The sequence below is a fragment of the Rhinoraja longicauda genome, chromosome 37 (assembly GCF_053455715.1).
Source record: "Rhinoraja longicauda isolate Sanriku21f chromosome 37, sRhiLon1.1, whole genome shotgun sequence".
Classification (NCBI taxonomy): Eukaryota; Metazoa; Chordata; class Chondrichthyes; order Rajiformes; family Arhynchobatidae; genus Rhinoraja; species Rhinoraja longicauda.
Window position 1 is genome coordinate 11074421 of NC_135989.1, and position 13959 is coordinate 11088379.

At 40.8% G+C, this 13959-nt stretch overlaps 1 protein-coding gene across 1 annotated transcript in view; it reads left to right on the forward strand.

The window, feature by feature from the left end:
* Positions 1-13959, forward strand: part of LOC144610501 (complement C3-like) — an 86612-nt gene that overhangs the window by 37649 nt on the left and 35004 nt on the right. Inside the window, exons 17-23 of the mRNA XM_078429253.1 lie at positions 738-935; positions 2456-2558; positions 5457-5542; positions 7119-7258; positions 10206-10418; positions 11022-11076; positions 13265-13351. Of these exons, the coding sequence (XP_078285379.1) occupies positions 738-935; positions 2456-2558; positions 5457-5542; positions 7119-7258; positions 10206-10418; positions 11022-11076; positions 13265-13351 (882 nt within the window). The remainder of the gene's footprint in view (positions 1-737; positions 936-2455; positions 2559-5456; positions 5543-7118; positions 7259-10205; positions 10419-11021; positions 11077-13264; positions 13352-13959) is intronic.

Consider the following 13959-nt stretch of genomic DNA (forward strand, 5'->3'; position numbering starts at 1 on the left):
CCTTGAGATTGATGCAACTCCAACAGGTTTAAGGATATGGATTATATGCAGGCATATGCAATAAGAGTTGGTATTGGCATCATGTTCGGCACAGACATTGTGGGATGAAGAGCCTGTTCGTCTGCTGTATGGTTCTATGTTTATCCAGATTCCCCTACCATGGCAGTATCCTTACAGAATCCATGCTCTTAAGACATTCAGCATATTACTTAGTGAGCTGACCTGTCATTTTTCTGAACTCCAGAGAACACAGGCAGATTCATCTTAATATTTCCTCATATAACAGCCCCTTGGATCATCTCTGGTAGTTCATAAACTCAGCCTTCTTTGTAGTTTTGGGTGCCACAATGGCATAGCTGGTAGAGCTGCAGCCTCATTGCGCCAGATACCCGGGTTTGTTCCTGACCTTGGGTGCTGTCTGTGAGGAGTTTGCACGTTGTCCCTGTGGCCACATGGGTTTCCTCTGGGTGCTTCAGTTCCCTCCCACATCCCAAAGATGTGTGCGTTTGTGGGTTATTTGGTCTCTGTAAAATTGCACCGAGTGTGCAGGGAGTGATTGACAAAGTGGGATAACATGGAACTAGTGTGAATGGATGATTGTTGGTTGGCATAGAGGCTTGGCATAGATTGTTGCTTGGCATAGAGGTGGACCGAGAGGATTGTTTCTACGCTACATCACTAAACTAATTATTTATCTGTGTGTATATGAGTTTTTAAAACTTTGCTTTTTATTTCAGTGCAGGATATCAATACCAAACTACAAAAAAGATGTTGCAAAATTGGAATGATGGCCAACCCCATGGGTTACAGCTGCCAAAAAAGAGGCAGAAGAGTAACACCGAGAAATGAATGCCGCCATTTCTTCATACTCTGTTGTGAGAAAGTTAAAAAATATATGGATGAGCTTCTAGGACACTCTCTGAGTTTAGGTAGAAGTAAGTATTGAAGTCTTTTCTCAAAGGTATAATTCCAGTAGGAATAAAAGCATTTTAGAAAGCGAAATGTATTTTTATGAGAGGAAAAGCTGAGCTTGGATATTACGATTTTAGTTCAGTTTAGTTTTTTAGTTTATTATTATCATGTGTACCGAAGTACAGTGAAAAGATTTTGTTTGTGTTCTCTCCAGTCTTTCCCTTGCCATGCTTTTACTCTTAATATACCTGTAGAATTCAGATTTTCTTGCATGTCAGATTGATCTCTTGCCTGCCAGATCAATTTCACATCTTCTTTTAGCCCTCCTGATTGTCTTGCTGAGTATACCACTGCACTTTCACTCACAGAGAGATTAGTTTGATCCCAACTGTCTGAATCTGACATATCCCTCCTTTTTCCTGATCAGAGCCTCAACATTTCTCATCAACCAATGTTCCCTAAACATGTCAACCTCACCCATCACCCTGACAGAACTAGCTGCTCCTGAACATCTTGCTAGCTTAATTTTGAAAGCCTCCCACTTTCCAGCTACCCCATTACCTACCAACTGACTCTCCCGATCAAACTTTAATGGTTAATGGTTCTTCTCTGGGGTTATCAGACATGCTCCTTCATAATTTTCTTTTAATTAATTTACTTGATGTGTGTATTGTGGCATGGCCTATGTTTATATCTTAAAATGCTGTAGACCTTTCAGTCTAGAGTTAGCTGTACTGCCGAGGGTCTACGATAAAAAATATCAGATTAGGCAAGGAAGACAAATTTCTCCCCAGGATTTTAGCTACTTAAATAGTTTTTCACAAAATCTATCAGGTTTCTGGTCATCAACCAGTTTTAAGTAAAGGCATGAATTAGATTGTCCCAACACTATTTACTGAAGAAGTTTGTTCCTGCCTCCCCAGTCTTTCCTCTCAGTTCTAACGATTCAATGTTTGCACTTTTTCCAATGCACCCATGCACTGTTTGTAATTTAGAATTGAAAAATGTGTGTTAATTTGCTACTGGCTGTTCCTGAGCTTCCCTGGTCCATATAGAGTTCAATTGATGTCTTGCTGGTTCTGCCAGTTTACTTTTTGTTCCTCCAGGAAGGGGAGGAATGAAAGGAAAGTGTTTCCAAATTACTCTCTTAGAGCAAAATAGAAAGGGTGAATTGCTTCTCTTTTCCATGAGAAGATCTCAGGAAGAAGAAATTCCGAATGGAAGCCAAGAGTTCATCAAAAAAAGGTTTGGGAGGAGGTGAGTGAGAGCATTCACAACTACAACATTAGATCATATTGATCTAATGGAATGTTGTGGCCGGGTAATCGTCATTACTATGGACAGGACTTCCATGGTGAGAGGAAGATGGTTAGAAGTTGTAGATAGAGTTAGTAAATTGTTTATAGATTTGCTCAGTTCCTCTTAACTTGGTAGTTCTGTTAAAGCCATTAAACTTTCTCCGGCAATTGATTGTGTGTATGTGATATACTTGATATCTCTAAGGTTAAATAACATTTAAATACATAATTTACTCTTCCCTTAGGTGCTGATGGTGATCCAATTTCCTATGAGGATATAACAGTCAGGTCTCAGTTCCCAGAAAGCTGGCTCTGGCAAACATACACTCTTCCGAAGGGCAAGAATGGGTATTTATCCTGAAATCTTACAATGAATATTTGTTGTCCATACTGCATAATTCAATTACATTATTTTTGTGCAAAATTAACCCAGGATGCTGCCAAGATTTGCGTACAATTGCGTTAATTAAGGTTTTTTATTCTCAGCATTTGACTGGAATTTTGTTCAAATAATTAAATTTCTAATTTTGAAAAGAATGGAGCTAATTTGTCACTTGCAAATTCCAACACATACCAATGTAAGACAAAAAAACCCTCACAAATGCTCAAGTAACTCGACTGGTTAGGCAAGGTTTCTGGAGAACATAGGTAGGTGAAGTTTTGGATCGGGAAGAAAAAGAGTCAGAAGACTCAGAGTCAGAGTCAGAAGAAGAAGGGTCCTGACCTAAAATGTCACATACCTATGTTCTCCAGAGATGTTGCTTGACCCGCTGAGTTACTCTAGCACACTATGCCTTCTTTTGTAAACCTGCGGTTCCTTAGTTAAGGAAGTCATTTTGACAAACCTTTGAAATGCTTTGTCATCTTAAGCTATAATTGCGCTCTGAGAGCAGATGTATCTGTTTACAACTAAATATCTGGAGCATGATAGACAATAGACAATAGACAATAGGTGCAGGAGTAGGCCATTCGGCCCTCCGAGCCAGCACTGCCATTCAATGTGATCATGGCTGATCATTCTCAATCAGTACCCCGTTCCTGCTTTCTCCCCATACCCCCTGACTCCGCTATCCTTATGAGCTCTATCTAGCTCTCTCTTGAATGTATTCAGAGAATTGGCCTCCATTGCCCTCTGAGGCAGAGAATTCCACAGATTCACAACTCTCTGACTAAAAAAGTTTTTCCTCATCTCTGTTCTAAATGGCCTACCCCTTATTCTTAAACTGTGGCTCCTGGTTCTGGACTCCCCCAACATTGGGAACATGTTTCCTGCCTCTAACATGTCCAACCCCTTAATAATCTTATACGTTTCGATAAGATCCCCTCTCATCCTTCTAAATTCCAGTGTATACAAACCTAGTCGCTCCAGTCTTTCAACATATGACAGTCCCGCCATTCCGGGAATTAACCTAGTAAACCTACGCTGCACGCCCTCAATAGCAAGAATGATGACCAATGCTTTCTGATTGAGAAGAAGGAATGGTCCGCACTGGGTGATGGCTGGCACAACACTAGACAGAGAAATGGATGCAAGACTTTGGAATGCAAATCGTTAAAACCTATTGGGCAGGCAATTGTTTCAAATTAACTGATTTTAGCATGTAATAATGCAGTACCGAGGGAATAACAACTAAATAACATTTCTTCACCTAAAACAAAATTGCTAACTAACTTTTCAATAATGATCTGCGACATGCCTGGGATTACTGGTTACTTAGGCAACAGTAGAGCTAATCTGTAAGAAAAATGTCCTTTATTGATAGAAATTAACTATCTCAGTGGTTCACTGGTTCAATGGTACTTTATTGTCACGTGTACCGAGGTACAGTGAAATTTGATTTGCCATACAGTCATACAAAAACAAGCAACAAGATACATAACTCCATAAAGATTACACATAGACTTAAACAGCCACCACAGCGGCGTGTGAGAATCTCCAGGGCACACAGCATAAGTGGAGACCCACAGCCATCAGTACAATGTCCGGGCCACACACACGCTCCTTCACCATGATGTGACCAGAGTTATACCGACCGCTGTCACTCTCTCTGCACTCCCTGTCCGCCCCAACAGTCAGAAAGCTGTCCACACTCACACTAGACTCCGGGATGTCCTCATGGAGCCATGTCCCAGCAAACAATGAGATCACTGCATTCACAGCACTCCATCCGAGACCTCACCAGTGCAGATAGCACGGCCATCTTGTTTTTTTGGTGACCTCATATTTCCGACTGTGATGGAAGGCAAATAACTTATACCTTCTTTCCTCCTTTTCTCCCGCGGTCGGGGCAAACGAAACATCCGCTCAAAGCTCTCCCGTAGTCGGCGATCGAAGCCACCACATTGGGGCGATCTGACTCCTGTGATCAGGGCGGTCGAAGCTCCTGCAGTTGGAGCTCCCAAAGTCGATCCATAACAAAGTGACCGCCAGCACCACGATGTTAAGGCCACAGTGCGGAAGGAGATACGATGCGGAAAAAGTCGCATCTCCGTCGAGGGAAAAGATTTTTAAAAAGTTTCCCCCACCCCCACATATTACACAAACTAAAGGTACACTAAAACATACAAGGAAAAACAGACTAAAAACAACAAAAGAAGAAAGGGATGAGACAGACTGCCATGTACGAGATACAGATTGTTTGGGCAACATATGAGAAATTGTGGCCCACTTAGTTTTTAAAAGATACACTGACTTTCATACAACTTGTTACGAGTAGTCCATAGATGGCTATGGGCATATTGATTAATATTTGAAATCAGGAAGGTATAGGTTTAAGGTAGGAGAAATAAAGGAGAGGCTACCTGAGAGGTTATCTGAGAGGCAACTTTTTCATGCAGAGGGTGGTTTGTACATGGAACAAGCTGCCAGAAGAAGTGGTAGAGTGGGCACAATTATGACATTTAAAAGATACTTGGGCATGCATGTAATGGGAAAGGCTTGGAGGATCTGTGCCACGCGCAGGCAAGTAGGGCTCGCTTGGTTAGGTTACTTGGTCGGTATGGTCGTGTCGGAGTAAAAGGCATGTTTCTGTTCTATACAGTTCTATGACTCAAATGAATAAATATATGAGCTATGGGTGGTGATTTGCAGAAAATTAGATTATTTGGTATATGTCCAAATATTCAACGTAGTAAATTCTCATTTAAACTTTTCACAACAAATTCTGTATATTGTTAGCAGCAAAGAGCACAGTCTGACTGGATGTGCAAAATGACTTTAATAGACATAATTTTCTTCTTAAACAGACAAGCATCAATGGAGATAATAAATTACCTCAAAGATTCGATCACTACTTGGGAAATACAAGCTGTCAGTGTGTCTCCAAATGAAGGCAAGATTTTTATGGGTTATACATATGTATATTAAGGGGCACCAATAGATGCAAATTTGTTCCAAAAAATTGCATTTTCTTTCTTTTCATACTGGGAAATTGTTAACCTGAAGATGGAACAACTAGAGTACTAACCACAGAAGGAAATTGTCTCTATCAATTTATTTTATCTAGGGTGTGAAAATATGATGATTGATGCTAAAAATCTACAGTGCCATTAGAGGGCGCAAGGCAAGGGGTTTATAAGATGCAGGTTCAATTTATGCAAAAATAAATTGTTCCAGAGGCTGAAAATCTGAAATGAATACAGAAAATGCCAGCAATAATTAATAGGCCAGGCAATATCAATAAAAGAGAAAAGTAGTTCTGGGATTAGGATCTGTCATCAGAACCGGGAAAAGTTAAAGATAAAAGAATGTTAAGGTTCAAGAGAAAAAAATAAAGGGGACAGGAATAGAAGATACAACTGGGTAGAGGACAGGAGGGGTTAATTGACATGTTTTCAAATACACAGGAAGTGATGTTAAAATCCAAAGTGCCAAATGTCAACTTGCTCCCGGTGGTGATGGGAGGCTTATGCACTCATCTACGCTCCTCTGATGTTGAGAAAGTCTGGGCTGACACGTCATTGGGGTTATCAAGTGGGCACCTACTTTCATCGTCGTTTTGCTGACTGGGCCCACGACGTCTCCAGTAGGCTCAGCGGTGTATCCTGGCATCCCAGAACCACCCCCCTCTGCATCTGACTAGCCGGCTTATTTGGGAGACCAAATGGGGTATTTCCTCTTCAGCCAGAGCCACTGGCTACTCCGCTCTGCCACCCTTGATGTTTCCGTGATGGCCTGGCGTAGGGCTTGTCCGCTGATCCCCAGGTCCTTCATCAGTCTTACGGTTGATGTTGCCACGAATCCCCGACATCCAACCTCTACCGGGCAGATCTTTGCTCTCCAGCCCCGCTGTTCTGCCTCCGCTGCAAGCTCTGTATATCGCCGTTTCTTTCTTTCGAAGGCTTCCTGCACAGAATCCTCCCAAGGGACTGTGACAAAGAGATAATGATTCAAGGAAAAGGGGAATAGATGCATAACTGTCCTAGCATCTGATGCAAATGGCTACAGATGTTTTCTTTTAATTTAGGAGCTTCTTGCACTTGCAAAATATCAATGCAGTAGGGAACAGGAAAAAATAATGCATTGTCAGTTGGTCCATCCATTTATTTGTTAGGACCTCCAGTTGCATCAAAGTGTAGTATTTAAATATTAAAGCAGCAACAGTTAAACAGCTGCTATTGGCAGCTGATTCATCACTACAGGAAACTTGCACAATATCACACTTTTTAAGGGTTCTACAAATTGGAGATGTTTGTGGTTTATTGTGGCATACTGGTTGATTTAAAACCATACCTTTTCATGGGAATGTGAGTCACTTCATTGAAACACCAGGATAAAATGTGAAGGAAATGAGGTTTATCTTTTTCAGCTTTGGGAGTAAATTAGATTTTCTGCTATATTACCTTAGTGAGTTAGTCTTTAAAAATGAATTGGATGCCTCTTCTAAACACTAACTGTTTTTTATGCAGGAGTTTGCATTGCTCAACCCTATGATGTCACTGTTTTAAAAGACTTTTTCATTGACCTTCGACTTCCATACTCATCTATACGCCATGAACAAGTGGAAATTAGAGCAGTCCTCTACAATTATCATGACAAAGATATTAGGGTAAGATGGACAACTTTTGTGAGATGAGAGGGAATCCCACCCAAATAAATGGCCCTATGAATTACAGGAAAGACTAGTGACATGAAAAGTGGGAGATCGCTAAGGAGGTGTTTCAGGCACAGGCTAGGCATGTGAAGATATGGTAGGAAAACAAAATGTAGGTTTCATTTAAAAGAAAATTAGATGGAGAACAGTTGATAATTTTTAATTACTAATTTCCAAAACATTATTGCTTATCAACCACACTGAAGGTGATTTCTGGTCATTTGTTGCATAGGGGCCTGCTGAGTGACAATTGTTTGCCACCTATTTGATGTTGGAACTGTGACCACATCTTAAAAGTAATTTTGTGCCTGTAAAGGACTTTAGAACATGTTGTAATTATTTATTGAAGGGTCTCTTTAAAATAATGATTTAGTATTTTGGATGGCAATTGAAGTTAGATACTGGAGTCCCAAGACCTCAGATGCTGGACCTTCTGTCATCAACTCCTCCAAGCACTGAAGGTTCAAAAGACATTGAGTACAAGTCTGAAGAAGGGTCTCGACCCGAAACGTCACCCATTCCTTCTCTCCCGAGATGCTGCCTGACCTGTTGAGTTACTCCAGCATTTTGTGAATAAATTGAGTACAAGATGTTGTATTCGATGTAGGAACCATTAATATTTAAGCTGGTGGTCTGCTCAACTACTGGGTAATTGCTTCTACGACAGAATCCTTGCTTGCTAGTTTCCTTTTGGTGTTCTGTAACTTTAAGGATGATATATTGACGTAAAAGCATTTGAAACGTATTTGGAGCCAACACCACGTGTTTCTTGAACCACCTGAGATTCAGCAGGAATGTGAGAAAAAAGGCACAGTTGGAGTAACTCAGCAGGTCAGGCAGGATCTCTGGATAACATGGGATGTTGACGATTTGGGTTGGAACTCATCTTCAGTCTGAATGTTGGGGGGGGGGGGGAGAAAGCTGGGCGAGGAGAGGCAGGACAAAGCAAGGCAGGTAATAGGTGCTTGCAGGGTGTGAAGGGCAGTGTGTTTCATAGGCAAATGGTTGGAACAAATGTGACTTTTAATTGACTTGCACTGATTCTAAAGTTTCCCCTGCATGCCATATATTAGTCTACACCATTTTGCAAATTTCAGGCCAACAAGTTAATAGAGTCACATTCCATTACATTTTAATAAAAAAAGAACAGACCATACAGCTGTTTGAACCTGGTCTGCTGATCCTCTACTTCAAATAATTTGAGTGGCAGAGAGAGAATGTTTCATTTAGTTTATCCTCACTTATACCAAGATACAGTGAAAAGCTTTAGATGCGTATAAGTCAGCAGAAAGACAATACATAATTTCTAATGAGCTGTCCACAGTGAACAGATACATGATAAAGGGAATAACATTTAGTGCAAGATAAAGTCCAGCAAAGTCCAATTAAAGATAGACCGAGGGTCTCCAATGAGGTAGATAGTAGCTCAGGACTGCTCTCTAGTTGTTGATAGGATGGTTCAGTTGCCTGATAACAGTTGGGAAGAAACTGTCCCTGAATCAGGTGTGCGTTTTCACACTTCTTGCCTGATGGAAAAGGGGAGAAGATGGAGTGACCGGGGTAAGACTTATCCTTAATAATGCTGGTGGCCTTGCCGAGGATGTGTGAAGTGTAAATTGAGTCAATGGAAGAGAGGTTGATTTGTCAGACAGTCTGGGCTGCATCCACAAAGATCAGGGAAACAAGCTCTGAGGCTGATGAGTCCATACCATCAACTGTCCATTTAATCCCACATCAATGCATCTTATTTTCTACTGATATTCTCATTAACTCCCCTAAGATTCCACATCTTACCTACACACTAAGCACCATTTACAGTGGTCAATTACCTACCGACCAACAGGCCCTGAATGATGTACGGTGAAACCAGAATACCCACGGGAAACCAGTGTGATCACAGGGAGAGCTTGCAAACTCCACACAGACAGCACTTGAGCTCAGGATTGAACATGTGTCTCTGACACGTTGAGGCAACCACTCTACTAGCTGTACCTGCTCTATCTGATCTCCATCTTCTTTGACTTACAAAAGTATAGAGATTTCAGCCTGGAATAAACTCTCCCATTAATAAATTATCTCAGGTTAGCCAATTCCAAAAACTCACAACTCTGTGAGGGAAGCAGTTTTCCTTCTCCACAGTGTTAATATAGTAGACCTAATCCCAGGCTGTACCTTTTACCAGTCAGTGAACACATCTCCAAAGCATCCACTCTATCAAAGTCTTATCTTTCATTATTCATCCCATTCTATAAGTCTCTTTCTCCTATCATCAACTGCTGATCCTAGATTTCAATCGAATAAACCACCATCAGAGCACTTTAATTGTCATTTGTTGAACATTACTAATTAAAAATAGATACTTCAATTTCCTGAAGTATTACCACTGTGTATCTGCAACTTTCATATTATGTATAATAGTTATCATAATTATTATATGTGGATTTTTCACATTGCCACCTCTCAGGACAGTCTATGAGTTTTAACTGACAAAATCCTAGTGCTTGAAGTCAAGTCACCATTGAAATATAGAAGGTATCACAAAATGCTGGAGTAACTCAGCAGGTCAGGCAGCATCTAGGAGAGAGTGAATGGGTGACGTTTCGGGTCGAGACCCTTCTTCAGATTGAAATGTAGAAAGCCGTTGAGGCTATTGGTGCATAGCAAGATCCCAAAAAAACAACTTGCAATCGTCAGATAAATTGCTTTAGTGATGTTGGCTGAAGCAAAAATATTGTCCCAGAACTGTTTTGCTTTACAAAGTAGAGGTAAGGGATCCTTGGCAAAGGTAGATGATACCTCCATTTAATACCATATTTTAAGGAGGGCTTTTTTGACTGAAATAAAATTAGTTTCTCCTGTACATTTTCCTCTATTGCAATTGCAATTGCCCTTGAACTTCCAGGTCCGTGTGCAGTTTCCTCACAATGAGCACTTTTGCAGCTCTGCAAAACCAAAAGAAAAATATACGACGACAATTAACATTCCTAGGAAATCAACTGGTGTGGTGCCTTATGTTATTATCCCTTTGACAATTGGGGAAATAATGATTGAAGTCAAGGCATCCGTTTATGGTGCATTTGTGGCTGATGGAGTGAGAAAGCCCCTCAGAGTGCAGGTAAGTTCAACAATATGTGTGTTTTCAAGATCCAGGAATATTAATGATTGCAACAGATTAGTTTCTAATCTGCAATAGAACTAAACTGCTCAAGCAGACGTATTATTCAGAATCCAGATTTTGATCATGAACAATTTGATAGTATTCCTGGGAACATGGTTTCAGAATATTGGGGAACAGCGATTAAGAGGGATAATCCAGCAGTTTGCCAAAGTTCCTGGTTAAGTCACTGACTGTGCCAGTATATATTTGCAACCAATGACGATGAAGGGGTGGTAATAGATTTCAAAGTCGGGATTATGTGGATCCTACGAGAAATGGTGGCTCGGCTGTGCCTACTGTCCTTGTGCCCGGTAGTATAGGTGATGGGTTTTGAAGGGCATGTTGGAAGTCTGTCATTAGAAGAGCAAGTCATCAGAGGGTAATCTTTGCGTTCTTCCCATTTATATGTTTGGAGGAATATTGGACTGATGGTGGCCTGAAGTGCAGAAGAATTGTTTTACAAATAATATGTAATCTAAGCAGTTCTAGTAACTTGAGCCAACATCTTAAACCTAGAATAAACCAGATCCAAACATACTCAGTGTATTCTTTTTTCTGTAGCCGGAGGGAATAAAAACTGAACTCCCAGTACAAACGCACAATTTGGATCCGAAAGGTAAGATTCGCTCATATTATTAACCTTCAGAATACACAGTTTTCAACAACATCATCTTTTATTTAAATTGTGCCATAAATATGCTTTACCGAAATGTTATCAAACAATCTGTTTGAACCGAAATGTTATCAAACAAATGTTACATTGACTACATAAATGATATAGACAATAGAAAATAGGTGCAGGAGAAGGCCATTCGGCCCTTCGAGCCAGCACCGCCATTCAATGTGATAATGGCTGATCATTCTCAATCAGTACCCCGTTCCTGCCTTCTCCCCATACCCCCTGACTCCGCTATCCTTAAGAGCTCTATCTAGCTCTCTCTCTCTCTAGGGTACTGATTGATAGTGATCAGCCATGATCGCATTGAATGGCGGTGCTGGCTCGAAGGGCTGAATGGCCTACTCCTGCACCTATTGTCTATTGTCTATTGAATTGGCCTCCACTGCCCTCTGAGGCAGAGAATTCCACAGATTCACAACTCTCTGACTAAAAAGGTTTTTCCTCATCTCTGTTCTAAATGGCCTACCCCTTATTCTTAAACTGTGGCCCCTGGTTCTGGACTCCCCCAACATTGGGAACATGTTTCCTGTCTCTAACGTGTCCAACCCCTTAATAATTTTATACGTTTCGATAAGATCCCCTCTCATCCTTCTAAATTCCAGTGTATACAAACCTAGTCGCTCCAGTCTTTCAACATATGACAGTCCCGCCATTCCGGGAATTAACCTAGTAAACCTACGCTGCACGCCCTCAATAGCAAGAATATCCTTCCTCAAATTTGGAGACCAAAACTGCACACAGTACTCCAGGTGCGGTCTCACTAGGGCCCTGTACAACCTCTTTGCTCCTATACTCAACTCCTCTTGTTATGAAGGCCAACATTCCATTGGCTTTCTTCACTGCCTGCTGTACCTGCATGCTTCCTTTCAGTGACTGATGCACTAAGGCACCGAGATCACGTTGTACGTCCCCTTTTCCTAACTTGACACCATTCAGATATGCAGGCAAATGACCAAGAATTTAATCAAAAAGATAGAAACAGATATTGTTGCAAATGTTTAGGCAGAGTCTGTATACAGCAGGAGAGGTAGGCAACTCTCAGGAAGGCAACAAAAGTGATTTAAGGTGAGAGGGAAAATAATTAGTCGGAACCTGTGCGGCATCTTTTCCACAAGCTGCCAGAGGAAAAAGTTGAGGCTGGTACTATAACATTTAAAAGAGATAATGGATGGAAAGGTTTTAGAGGAATATGGGCCAAATGCAGGCAGGGAGGACTAGCTTAGATGGGACATCTTGGTAGGTTTGGACAAGTTGGGCCGAAGGGCCAGTTTCCATGCTTTGACAATGACCTTTAAAAAGTGACAGAATGCACACAAATACTGTATATAGTTATCAGGGAAAATAAGCAAGAATACAAGAATATAGGAACACCAGTAGGCCACTGAACCGCACAATTAATCATGACTGGTCTGCCCCTGGCTTCATCTCTTCTTCTGTTCTGGTTTCCACAGTCCTCAATCCCTGAACTTTCAAAAAATGTACCTACTGCCTCTTTAAATACTACAAATGATCTTGCCTCCACGGCAATCCAGATGCTTCTGCAAATTCACCATACACTGCCAGAAGCAAAGGTTTTTGATCCAAAGATTTTTTTATTAATTAATTTGCGGAGAATGGGCATGTTCTGCAGAATTGGTTGTTATTGTCCATTCCATACTGCCCATGAGACCCATTGGTAAGTTACCATGAACTGATGCAGTCCTCATGATGAAAATAGTTACAAATGTTGTTAGGTTGGGAATTTCAAGATTTAGAGTTAACTAGACCAAGTGGACCCGTTGGGCCCAAACTCTCCTGCATTGGTGCAGCACCCTATCCTTCCCCACCCCCCCTCCCTCCAAATGTGAATAACTTTAAAAATATAACACTGATTTCAATGAAACTTCTTCCATTAGCAGCAAAGGGACGACAGTGAGTAAGATAGGCTTAAAATTGTCACGCTATTGTGTACTGTTCTGGCTGTAGTTCAGGAACAAACAAACAACCAAACAAGAGTTTTAGTATATAGATGATAATGAAAGAACATCTACATATTTTTAATTAGCATTGTGCCTGAATTGAAGAGGATAGAGCAGTACATTGATTTAACCGTCTGAATAAATAAATATCTTTTCCTTTAACCTAGGTAAAGAGCAAGTGTTTAATGTGTCTGTGAAGCCCCCAATAGATATGGTTCCGCACACAGAGCCAGCGACTTTCATCAGTGGTCAAGGTAGGTAAAAGATTAATTCCTATAGAAACTGAAGAGAAATATCTATTTGTAGATCTTATCTGATTTGTTGATGTTGGAGAATTCAGAGTTGTATATCATACTTTCCATTTTAAATATAAGAACAGCACTTGGTCAGAAATTGAAAAATGGCAAGGAAGTTTACATTGTTGTCCTTCAGAAGTACAATCTTTACCCATCCGTCCCAAATAATGCATGCATTGGCAATTTTCTCTTTATTTTGGTTGGAATATGGATCTGGAACAGCTTACTGCTTTTACTTTTCCTCCTCTTGGTGACTTCTATTTATCACCCAATTTAAAATGAGATTTTTAAGCACTAATTTACTAGTTAGGATGTGTTTTCAACTTCCATTCCCGTCGTGCTGGCCAGAAATCTGTCATGTAATTGACTTGCAGGCAAGTGAAAATGAATTCTCATGGAGTGAAAAATCCAACAATGATGGATAACGTTTCCTGGGTATAACGACCTTACATCCAAGAGAAAGAATGGGTGATGTTTCGGGTCGAGACCCTTCTTCAGACGTCTCAACCCGAAACGTCACCCATTCTTTCTCTCCTGAGATGCTGCCTGACCTGCTGAGTTACTCC